Genomic DNA, 12,603 nt, shown 5'->3' with positions numbered 1-12,603 from the left:
TCCTCCAACCTGTTGATGGTCTCCAGATACAGATACAATTTCCACACTGATCACAGCTGCTTGGTCTCAGGTGTTCCCTAGTTATGCTGTTTCATGCTAGCTTCAATGTAAGTGTGCTGCTTATTTTAATGAAGTGTTTTTTATTTGATAATGACCTCAGCGCCCTGCTTATTCTACATTGAGCTGATCCTACCCAGATCTTCTGCGGGAGCTGCAGAGGTTCCAGTCTCAGTCCCTTCTCCCATTCATCCAGTCGCCTCATCCATTCCTCTAACCTGTTGATGGTCTCCAGATACAGATAAAAGTTCCACACTGATCACAGCTGCTTGGTCTCAGGTGTTCCCTAGTTATGCTGTTTCATACTAACTTCAATGTAAGTCTGCTGCTTATTTTAATGAAGTGTTTTTTATTTGACTGACCTCAGCGTGCTGCTTCTTCTACATTGAGCTGATCCTACCCAGATCTTCTGCGGGAGCTGCAGAGGTTCCAGTCTCAGTCCCTTCTCCCATTCCTCCAACCTGTTGATGGTCTCCAGATACAGATAAAAGTTCCACACTGATCACAGCTGCTTGGTCTCAGGTGTTCCCTAGTTATGCTGTTTCATGCTAGCTTCAATGTAAGTGTGCTGCTTATTTTAATAAAGTGTTTTTTATTTGATAATGACCTCAGCGCCCTGCTTCTTCTACATTGAGCTGATCCTACCCAGATCTTCTGCGGGAGCTACAGAGGTTCCAGTCTCAGTCCCTTCTCCCATTTATCCAGTAGCCTCATCCATTCCTCTAACCTGTTGATGGTCTCCAGATACAGATAAAAGTTCCACACTGATCACAGCTGCTTGGTCTCAGGTGTTCCCTAGTTATGCTGTTTCATACTAACTTCAATGTAAGTCTGCTGCTTATTTTAATAAAGTGTTTTTTATTTGATAATGTCCTCAACGCCCTGCTTCTTCTACACTGAGGTTATCCTACCCAGATCTTCTGCGGGAGCTGCAGAGGTTCCAGTCTCAGTCCCTTCTCCCATTCAGCTATTCATCCAGTCGCCTCATCCATTCCTCTAACCTGTTGATGGTCTCCAGATACAGATAAAAGTTCCACACTGATCACAGCTGCTTGGTCTCAGGTGTTCCCTAGTTATGCCGTTTCATGCTAACTTCAATGTAAGTCTGCTGCTTATTTTAATAAAGTGTTTTTTATTTGATAATGTCCTCAACGCCCTGCTTCTTCTACACTGAGGTTATCCTACCCAGATCTTCTGCGGGAGCTGCAGAGGTTCCAGTCTCAGTCCCTTCTCCCATTCAGCTATTCACCCAGTCGCCTCATCCATTCCTCTAACCTGTTGATGGTCTCCAGATACAGATAAAAGTTCCACACTGATCACAGCTGCTTGGTCTCAGGTGTTCCCTAGTTATGCTGTTTCATGCTAACTTCAACGTAAGTCTGCTGCTTATTTTAATAAAGTGTTTTTTATTTGATAATGTCCTCAACGCCCTGCTTCTTCTACACTGAGGTTATCCTACCCAGATCTTCTGCGGGAGCTGCAGAGGTTCCAGTCTCTGTCCCTTCTCCCATTCAGCTATTCATCCAGTCGCCTCATCCATTCCTCTAACCTGTTGATGGTCTGCAGCTACAGATAACATTTCCAATGCAGCAAGGGACTTTGCACTTCTCCTAGGAGCACCATGTGTACTGTGTACTTGTACACTCTTTGGATTTAAGATATAACGCACAACTGCAGGATACAAATAATTGGGGTTGTATACCTTTAATAACATGAATATTTTCTGGGAACAAACGTTTCTAAGCCCTTGTATGCAGATTCTCTATATACTGTATTTGTGTAATAAAAACAATATAAAAAGGTAAAAACGGTTTTGTGCCAAGTTGTGGCATCGGGAGTGAAGGCGATGTTGTTGGAAGTACATTGTTTTGTGTCGTGTTGGGAAAATTTGACAGGTCTGGAAGGTGGGCCCCAAAGCCAAACTTTCTCTGGTGGACCCCCACTGTGTGTCCCGGTCTGAGCTTGTTGTTACAGAACACATTTGAGGGTTTGTGTGGGATGTTTGTTGGCTGGAAAGATGGGTCTTATGTGGAAAAGCATCACTCAACATAAGAATATGGCTCCCCCCATGTGAATCCTCTGATATCAGCAAAGACAGGACTTCTGTGCAAACACTTCCCGCACTCTGGGCAGGAATAGGTCTTCTGCTTGTGTAAATACTCCAAATGTCTGCAATGATGGGTCTGTAAATACGGGGACTTCTGTGAAAAATATTCCCCACACTTAGGGCAGGTTCAAGTCTTCTTGCTTGTGTGAACTCTCTGATGTCTGTTTAAAGCGGACTTCTTCGGAAAACATTTCCCACACTCGGGACAGGAATACGGCTTCTCACCTGTGTGAAACCTTTGATGTATAAGAAGTTCTGATTTCCATCGGCAATATTTCCCGCACTCAGGACAGGACCACCGCGTATCCCCCACGTGGGTTTTTAGATGGTTGTTAAGACGGGACTTCTCGGCAAAACATTTCCCGCACTCGGAACAGGAATACGGCTTCTCCCCCGTGTGGGTCTTTAGATGTCGGATAAGTGTTGACTTCACCGGAAAACACTGCCCACACTCATGGCAGGAATACGGCCTCTCCCCCGTGTGGGATTTTGGATGTTTGACAAGACCTGCTTTCCATATATAACATTTCCCGCACTCAGAGCAGGAATACGGTCTCTCCTCTGTGTGTGATTTTTGATGTTTGACCAGTTTTTCTTTCTGTGAATAACATTTCCCGCACTCAGAGCAGGAATACAGAATCCCCTCCAAGTGAGTTCTAAGATGGTCGTCAAGACGGGACTTCTCTGCAAAACTTTTCCCGCACTCAGAGCAAGGATACAGCTTCTCCCCCGTGTGGGTTTTGAGATGTCGGACGAGTGCCGGTTTGCATGGATAACACTGCCCACACTCGGAACAGGAATACGGCCTCTCCCCCGGGTGAGATCTCTGATGAATGATAGATTCGGATTTCCGTTGAAAACATTTCCTACACTCAGGGCAGGAATACAGCTTCTCACCGCCATGATTTCTATGCGGACTTAATTCAGAGCTAAAACTTTCCTCAGGTTCAGCACATGAAAATTTCCCCTCCCCCCGAATCCCGGCCCCGTCCCCCACAGTACGAGGTTGATCAGAGTCGGAGGGATTCCGTGGTCTATCCACACTGTGAAGTCCACCATCCATAGTGGAGATCATTGTCTTTTCTCCTCCACAATCTCCTGTGATGTCCTCATCTTCCATTCTACAACCTGGAGATAAAGTGAGACGATCCTTTGAGGGTTTCTCCATGGCGTGTCCTGGAAAAATATAAAAACATCATCAATAGATATGAGAGGGTTAGTTCACTTCCATCAAGATCCCATCTGGATCAGGTAGATATGAGTGAGGAGATGTTCTCTGTGGAGGTCCCAACCAGCCGGGACTCTTCCCCCCACTTCAGTCAAAGGTTCTTTGGTCCTCCTCCCAGATCACTTCTACATTTACACAACCAATGGGGACTGGGAGGTCCATGCTCTTCACACAACCACAAGCCTAGGCACTGGGTCATGTGACCTCTGATAGACAAGAGGGTCAAAGGCTCAATCTGTGTTATCATATCTGTGCTACTGTAACCAGGAGTGACCCACAACCTAATACTGCCAGCTGAACCACAAATAGGGTATCAGTACAGGGAGGGGACCATTATAAACCTATTATTGGCTGATATCACTCAGCTCCCGCCCTACTCTGGACCAATCAGTGAGCAGTAACAGAGCAGAGATAAGAGAAGAATATATGATGGGTCACCTGTGCTGATCTCTGTAGGAGTGTCCTCCTCTATGAATGTCCTCGTCATTCCAGCCTCCTCCGTATATTGCTGGTCACCCCTTAGATACATCTCTTCTAATTCACTTCCAACGTTCAAGTTAATAATACCTTCATCCGAAACCAGCAGAATGACAGAAGATAACATCTGTAACATAGAAGTATTTATGATGTGAAACTCCTTGAACGTTTAGTCTACAACCGACTGGGCAACCACCTCATTGAAAATAACCTTCTCGATCCTCTTCAGTCTGGATTTCGCCCACAGCACTCCACAGAAACCGCCCTCCTAAAACTCACTAACAGCCAAAACCAACGGTCATTATCCCATACTCTTACTCTTGGACCTTTCTGCTGCCTTTGATACAGTTGACCACCCCCTCCTCCTCAAAAAAACTCAATTTGCTTGGTCTCCATGGCTGCACACTCCGTTCTCATCGCACCTTCAGTGTCACTTACAACTCCACTTCCTCTTCTCCAACTCCCCTTTCCATTGGGGTCCCCCAAGGTTCTGTCCTTGGACCTCTACTATTCTCGATCTACACGTCCTCCCTGGGTCAGCTGATAGCATTCCATGGCTTCCACTACCATTTATATGCTGATGACACCCAAATCTGTCTCTCTGCCCCTCAGCTCACCCCATCAATCTCCTCACCGCATCACTGATCTACTAACAGACATATCAGCCTGGATGTCACACCACTTCCTCAAACTTAATCTATCTAAAACCGAGCTCTTAATATTTGCTCCCCCACGTACCCCTTCGCCTGACTTCTCTGTCAAGATCAATGGCACATCTATCAGTCCGTCCCCACATGCTAGGGTGCCAGGGGTAACCTTAGACTCCGAACTGTCCTTTCAGGCCCACATACAAGTCCTGTCCAAATCATGCCGCCTCAAACTCCGCAACATTTCCAGAATACGCCCCTTTTTAACTAATGACACCACCAAGCTTCTAATTCACTCCCTGGTCATCTCTCGCCTCGACTACTGCAACTCCCTCCTCATTGGATTACCTTTACATAGACTACCCCCCCTTCAGTCCATAATGAATGCTGCTGCCAGACTCATCCACCTTACCAGCCATTCAGTGTCCTCCACCCCTCTCTGCCAATCCCTCCACTGGCCTCCATTCAGTGTCCTCCACCGCTCTCTACCAATCCCTCCACTGGCTTCCATTCAGTGTCCTCCACCCCTCTCCACAAATCCCTCCACTGGCTTCCATTCAGTGTCCCCCACCCCTCTCTGCCAATCCCTCCACTGGCTTCCATTCAGTGTCCTCCACCCCTCTCTGCTAATCCCTCCACTGGCCTCCATTCAGTGTCCTCCACCCCTCTCTGCCAATCCCCCCACTGGCTTCCATTCAGTGTCCTCCACCCCTCTCTACCAATCCCTCCACTGGCTTCCATTCAGTGTCCTCCACCCCTCTCTACCAATCCCTCCACTGGCCTCCATTCAGTGTCCTCCACCCCTCTCTACCAATCCCTCCACTGGCTTCCATTCAGTGTCCTCCACCCCTCTCTACCAATCCCTCCACTGGCCTCCATTCAGTGTCCTCCACCCCTCTCTACCAATCCCTCCACTGGCTTCCATTTAGTGTCCTCCGCCCCTCTCTACCAATCCCTCCACTGGCCTCCATTCAGTGTCCTCCACCCCTCTCTACCAATCCCTCCACTGGCTTCCATTCAGTGTCCTCCACCCCTCTCTACCAATCCCTCCACTGGTCTCCATTCAGTGTCCTCCACCCCTCTCTACCAATCCCTCCACTGGCTTCCATTCAGTGTCCTCCTCCCCTCTCTACCAATCCCTCCACTGGCCTCCATTCAGTGTCCTCCACCCCTCTCTACCAATCCCTCCACTGGCTTCCATTCAGTGTCCTCCACCCCTCTCTACCAATCCCTCCACTGGTCTCCATTCAGTGTCCTCCACCCCTCTCTACCAATCCCTCCACTGGCTTCCATTCAGTGTCCTCCACCCCTCTCTACCAATCCCTCCACTGGCCTCCATTCAGTGTCCTCCACCCCTCTCTACCAATCCCTCCACTGGCTTCCATTCAGTGTCCTCCACCCCTCTCTACCAAACCCTCCACTGACTTCCATTCAGTGTCCTCCACCCCTCTCTACCAATCCCTCCACTGGCCTCCATTCAGTGTCCTCCACCCCTCTCTACCAATCCCTCCACTGGCTTCCATTTAGTGTCCTCCGCCCCTCTCTGCCAATCCCTCCACTGGTCTCCATTCAGTGTCCTCCACCCCCTCTCTGCCAATCCCTCCACTGGCTTCCACTCACCCAACGAATAAAATTTAAAGTACTAACAATAATTTACAAAGCCATCCACAACTCTGCCCCCAGCGACATCACTAACCTAGTCCCAATATACCAACCAAGCCGCTCTCTTCAGTCATCCCAAGACCTCCTGCTCTCTATCTCCCTTGTCACCTCCTCCCCCATGCTCGCCTCCAGGATTTCTCCAGAGCTTCTCCCATCCTTTGGAATTCCCTACCCCAATCTGTCCGACTTTCCCCTAATCTATCCATCTTTAGACGATCCCTGAAAACCCTTCTCTTCAAAGAAGGCTATCCTGCTTCTAACTAACACTGTTTTACTTCCTCAATCAGCTCATCCCCCCACAGCTATTACCCTTTGTATCAATTGCCCCTTCTTTTTTAGATTGTAAGCTCTAACGAGTCGGGGGCCCTCTGATTCCTCTTGTACCAAATTGTAATGTAACTGTAATGGCTGTCCTCATGTTGTAAAGCGCTGAGCAAACTGTTGGCGCCATATAAATCCTGTATAATAATAATAATGTGAGATCACATAGAAAATATCATCTTGTAGAGTCCACACATCATCTCCACATGTCAGAGTGTTCAATCACTTTATGTTCCCGACCCTCAACTCCACCTACCTGATGATGGTGGGGGATGGTGTGACCTTCAACTGTACCTACCTGATGATGGTGGGGGATGGGGTGATCCTGGGGACTTTCAGAAAACTCCTTTATCATCCTACACCGTTCATCCTCCTCTGTATACTCTTCTTTAACATCAATATTATAATGCCTGAGGTTTCCACTTTGAATCTATAATAAAACATTCATTGTAACAAAGTTGCTTGTGAATAAATCATAAATTACCAATAATTGTCAAATCATCTACCTGATCTGATTTTGCATAGTTGTGACCTTCCTGTGTGGAATTCTCGGCATACAGAAGACGGGGACATCTCTCTGGTGGTTCCATTGTTACTTCCTTGTGTCCTTCTGAAAGGTCCTTCATCACACCGTACTCCTCGTCCCTCTCTGTAAACTCTTCTTTAACAGTATTATCATCCCCGAGGTTTCCACTCTGAATATATAATAAAACATTCATTGTAACAAACATGCTGTGTATAAATCAGAACTACAAATAATTGTCAATCATCTACCTGATGATGGTGGGGGATGGGGTGACCTTCCTGTGTGGAATCCCGGGAATACAGAGGACGGGGACATCTCTCTGGTGGGTTCCCATTACTGGATCCATCTGTAGGAAACACACACACTGACTGAATACATTGTTTCTATGTGTTTATCAGATGATGGGGGATCTAGGTGGAGCCTCCGTACTGCTCTCTCCTTTACAATAAAGTCTCCTCTTACCCGGTGATGTGAGGGGCGGCTGATTGTCCATCATGACGTCCTTGTAGAGATCCTTGTGTCCTTCTAAATACTCCCACTCCTCCATGGAGAAATAGACAGTGACATCCTGACACCTTATAGGAACCTGACACACACAATGATACAGTCACCATCCAGACACATCCCTTGTCTGTTACTGGATAATGTCCCAGAATTCCCAGAATCCTCCTCACCTCTCCTGTCAGCAGCTCCATCATCTTCTTGGTGACTTCTAGAATCTTCTCCATGTTGTGTCTCTCAGGTTTTAGGGAGTCACATGGAGGCACTGTGATGGTCATATGATCACCTGACTTCACAAGAGGAAATCTCTGTATTGGAGAACCAATAGGAATATCATGTTAGAATCCCAGAATCCTCCTCACCTCTCCGGTCAGGTCTGTGTTTTATTAATAGAGATAAGAGTGATGTCATGTGACCTCCCAGAATCCTCCTCACCTCTCTGGTCAGGTCTGTGTTTTATTAATAGAGATAAGAGTGATGTCATGTGACCTCCCAGAATCCTCCTCACCTCTCCGGTCAGGTCTGTGTTTTATTAATAGAGATAAGAGTGATGTCATGTGACCTCCTCCCAGAATCCTCCTCACCTCTCCGGTCAGGTCTGTGTTTTATTAATACAGATAAGAGTGATGTCATGTGACCTCCCAGAATCCTCCTCACCTCTCCGGTCAGGTCTGTGTTTTATTAATAGAGATAAGAGTGATGTCATGTGACCTCCCAGAATCCTCCTCACCTCTCCGGTCAGGTCTGTGTTTTATTAATAGAGATAAGAGTGATGTCATGTGACCCTCCCAGAATCCTCCTCACCTCTCCGGTCAGGTCTGTGTTTTATTAATAGAGATAAGAGTGATGTCATGTGACCTCCCAGAATCCCCCTCACCTCTCCGGTCAGGTCTGTGTTTTCATTAATAGAGATAAGAGTGATGTCCTGTGACCTCCCAGAATCCTCCTCACCTCTCCGGTCAGGTCTGTGTATTATTAATAGAGATAAGAGTGATGTCCTGTGACCTCCCAGAATCCTCCTCACCTCTCCGGTCAGGTCTGTGTATTATTAATAGAGATAAGAGTGATGTCATGTGACCTCCCAGAATCCTCCTCACCTCTCCGGTCAGGTCTGTGTTTTATTAATAGAGATAAGAGGGATGTCATGTGACCTCCGAGAATCCTCCTCACCTCTCCGGTCAGGTCTGTGTTTTATTAATAGAGATAAGAGTGATGTCATGTGACCTCCCAGAATCCTCCTCACCTCTCCGGTCAGCAGGTAGATGATCTCCAGGGTGAACTTTAGTATCCCCTCAGTCATGTGACTCCGGTCCTCCTCCATCCTCATTGGTCATGTGATCTATACAGGTTTCCCTGTAGTAGAATAATGGATAAGAGGAGAATTATGTGGAGTGTACTGGTTGTACAATATTAGGATGAGGGTATAAGGGGTTAATAGTCGTGCCGCCAGCAGTGAAAATTTGTACATGTAGAGGTCTATACATCAGCCTAAATAGAGGGACAATTGAGGAGAGAAGAAGGACAGAGGGATTTTTTTTTTTATATAGAAGACGACCCCTCTGCATCTCGTGTTGTCATCAGCTATATAAAAAAAAAAAAAAAAAAGAAAAAAGGGGGCACCGGGATTGTGGTGACATCATTGGCCAGCGGCCATATTTAGGCAGCGATGTCGCCTGCTATCCTTGATCCTTTGCTTAACCACTTCAGCCCCCCTGGACCAGAGCGCTTTTTGCGATTCGGCACTACGAAGCTTTAGCTGACAATTGCGCGGGTCGTGCGACGTGGCTCCCAAACAAGATTGACGTCCTCCCCCCCCCCACAAATAGAGCTTTCTTTTGGTGGTATTTGATCACCTCTGCGTTTGCGCTATAAACGAAAAATAGAGCGACAATTTTGAAAAAACAAAAAAAGCCATTTTTTAACTTTTTGCTATAATAAATATCCTCAAAAAATATATAAAAAAAAACGGCCGATACATATTTTTGGTAAAAAAAAAAAAAAAAAATTTGCAATAAGCGTTTATTGATTGGTTTGCGCAAAAGTTATAGCGTCTATAGCGTTTTCAGGTTGAACTGGATGGACTTCTGTCTTTATTCAACCTTACAAACTATGTAACTATGTAGGTCTACAAAATAGGGGATAGTTTTATGGCATTTTTTAATTAATAATAATTATTATTTTTTTACTAGTAATGGCGGCGATCACCGATTTTTATCGTGACTGCGACATTATGGCAGACACATCGGACACTTTTTGCGCTTTTTTGGGATCATTCACATTTATACAGCGATCAGTGTGAGTAAAAATGCATTGATTACTGCGTAAATGTGACACTGAAGGGGTTAACCAGGAGGGGGCGCTGCAGGGGTTAAGTGTGTCCTAGGGATGTGTTCTAACTGTGGGGGGGGGGGAGGGGCTATGCGTGACACGACACTGATCACCGCTCCCGATCACAGGGAGCGGTGATCACTGTCACTAGTAAGAATGGGGAAATACTTGTTTACGTCGGCATCTCCCCATTCTTCCTCTCCGCGAGATGATCGCGGGTATCCCCCGCCGGACATCGAGTCCGCGGGCCCCCGCGATCACACTCGCGGCAGGGTCGGGCGGCGCGCACGAGACCACGTGGCGGAAAATTTAAAAGGACGCACCTGTAGGCCCATTTTTGCCTGTCCGTGCCATTCTGCCGACGTATATGTACATGCAGCGGTCGGCGAGTGTCTGGGATTTCAGGTGACGTCAATACTTCCTAGCAACACAGCGGGTGCAAAGCATCCACAGCTTCCTTAGCAACCAGTGAGAGAGGGAAGTTATCATATATAGAAGCGAAAGAAACTCCACTTCTATATGATGGTCGTCTCCCGCTGAACACGGGCCGAATAGGCAACAGTTCAGCCATTCCTCCAAACCTCCGCCCAGCCTAGGTTTGGACCAAACCAACGGCTCATCCCTACTGCTGACCAGGGTCAAGGCTCTGTAGGGCATTATGGGTGAGCGTCAAAAATGAGTCAACCACAAATTTCACCAAAATTTATATTCCGTATATTGAAGTTAAAATTTGAATGCAATCCGAGTCTCAGGTGAGAAGGTGATTGGTGGAAAGGTGAGACATCTCCACAATGGAGAGGATTTCCCGGCGTCGTAAGTTGGGAAATGTTCTGACCCTAAGCCTCTTAGCCTTCAGCTTTACGTCTAAAATAAAAATTCTATCCTCTGAAGATCTCCAATATGAAGAGAATGTTCCGGCCCCGAAAGCGGGAAAATGTTCTGCCCCTGAAGGAGTTAATCTAGGTTTCCACACTATATATGTGTGTATCGTCATCTGCTGGAGATAAAAGACGTCACAGTGACTATGAAGGAAGAGGACGGACATGACGGGGGGTGGGGGGTTACTGGGTGGAAATAGAAAATAAGATCTTATTACCTCCTCTGGTGCCACTGCCAACCACCTCACCTCTCTACTTCCTCCCGACTCACCTCGCACCCGGAACTTCCTATTTTATAGTTGACGTCACTTCCTGTCTGTACCTGACATCACTTCCTGTCTTCCATAGAGACTTCCTGTCTGGGTAGAAGTGAGAAGATCGCCATCTTGTGGAGCTCGTAGGAACTGCAGAGGAATCCTAGATACATCTCGTAGTGTGAACACGGCCTTGTGCTGTGTGTGTATGTACTGTATATCCTTATAGATGGGGTCCAGGGGCGTAACTATAGGGGGTGCAGCAGTTGCGACTGCAACCGGGCCCTGTGATGCAGGGGGCCCATTCAGCCCCCTCTACATATGGCCGGCAGCAGCATAGGCAGCTAGGGGTACCAGTGCACCATGCACACGGGTGGCTGGAGGTGGAGGGTGACTAGCAGAGCTCCATGCTCGACTATCGCACTGGCTGCTCTTTAGTTGTGCATTCCCCGCATGACCTGTGTCCTCAGAGTACCCCTCTCCTGCTCCATGCATTGCCGCTCAGTCCGATGTCTGTTCTCCCCAGCCAGAGTCCCCCCCCCCCCCCGAGTCCGGCCCACACTGCACTGCATACTTCTCCCTTGTAAACAAACTTTAAGCACACAGATGCAGTGCAGCCCTATGAGAGCCCCCTGGAGGACACTGCAGGCTTGTCTGCCAGCCCCCCTCCTCCCCCGTCATACACAGATGATGAAAGGTCTCTCTGGGAGATATGCTGATCACCCGTCCAGCACACTGGATGGAGCCCAGGCCAACATGGATGAGTGCACGGCCTGCAGCTTGGTCATGGTGAGTGAGAGGACCCCATCCTCCACACACCATTACATACCCCCTCCATCTCCCCCTGGGCACAGGGACCCCTTCTCACGTGGGCACAGGGACCCCCACCTCCCCTGGGGACAGGGACCCCTTCTCACCTGGGGTCAGTAACTTCATCTGCGCTGGAGAAAAAGACCTCATCTCTTCTGGGGACGGGAACCCCATCCTGCCTAGGGACAGTCCCCCAATGGGGCACCTAAAAATTAAAAACTACTGATACCAGTGGTGGAATTACAGGGCTCACAAAGGTCATACCTGTGACCACGCCCTGGAGTTTCACCGCCGGACTCAGAGGGAAGGTCCCTGGCTGGGGTTCAGGGGGGCCCTTCATGGTTTCTTGCATCAGGGCCCTGAAGGTTCTAGTTACCTCCACTCCACTCCCACCAAGGGGGAGAGAAATATATTACTGCTTGCTTGGGATGAATGAATGCATTTTGGTTTAAATTATTTCTTTTTTTTCCATAAATTTTCTTATTTTATCAAAAGAGAACAATTAAGATTGTTGCAAATGGTACAGATCATTGTAATGAGAAAACTTTGTAAAGGCATATAAAATAGGCTTCGTTCAAATCATTTTAATTTTGATAAATGCTGTAATTTGCCGTTTAGCAATCACTTTTCGGCAAAAGTTGTTGAACTGACTTGTCTGCTTTGATGATAACTTTCCCAGGTTGCTTTGCAATCCATGTAATACCTTCCCAAGCCTTCTCTGCCTTTTTTGGGTTAAGATCAAGTGTAGTATCTGCCAGTTGCCAAGTGGTAACTGTGCTAACCATCCCCGATCCATGGCGGTAGGTT

The 12,603-nt window shown here is 47.5% G+C and overlaps 1 protein-coding gene across 1 annotated transcript; it reads right to left on the bottom strand.

The window, feature by feature from the left end:
- Positions 1–1,745: 1,745 nt before the first annotated feature.
- On the bottom strand, positions 1,746–11,020 carry LOC143955703 (uncharacterized). Its single transcript, XM_077465817.1, has 7 exons — positions 10,951–11,020; positions 8,770–8,879; positions 7,700–7,834; positions 7,006–7,194; positions 6,798–6,929; positions 3,831–3,996; positions 1,746–3,340 (listed from the first exon to the last, which is right to left on the bottom strand). Exons 2-7 carry the CDS (start codon positions 8,851–8,853, stop codon positions 2,292–2,294), a joined length of 1,755 nt encoding a protein of 584 aa, XP_077321943.1. The 5' UTR covers positions 8,854–8,879; positions 10,951–11,020; the 3' UTR covers positions 1,746–2,291.
- Between the last annotated feature and the right edge of the window lie 1,583 nt (positions 11,021–12,603).

Source organism: Lithobates pipiens, unplaced genomic scaffold (assembly GCF_037356315.1).
Source record: "Lithobates pipiens isolate NorthernLeopardFrog02 unplaced genomic scaffold, aLitPip1_a1.2 Scaffold_35, whole genome shotgun sequence".
Classification (NCBI taxonomy): Eukaryota; Metazoa; Chordata; class Amphibia; order Anura; family Ranidae; genus Lithobates; species Lithobates pipiens.
Note: the sequence above shows the minus strand (reverse complement) of the source record. Positions and strands in the feature narration are given on the sequence as shown.

Bases quoted from the DNA above. Each gene is read 5' to 3' on its own strand.
- LOC143955703 (XM_077465817.1), bottom strand. From the start codon at position 8,853: ATGAGGATGGAGGAGGACCGGAGTCACATGACTGAGGGGATACTAAAG. The intron at 3,997-6,797 runs GTAGGTACAGTT...TCTATGTTACAG, and splicing joins CCATCCCCCACCATCATCAG to ATGTTATCTTCTGTCATTCT. The intron at 3,341-3,830 runs GTGACCCATCAT...ATATTTTTCCAG, and splicing joins TCCTACAGAGATCAGCACAG to GACACGCCATGGAGAAACCC.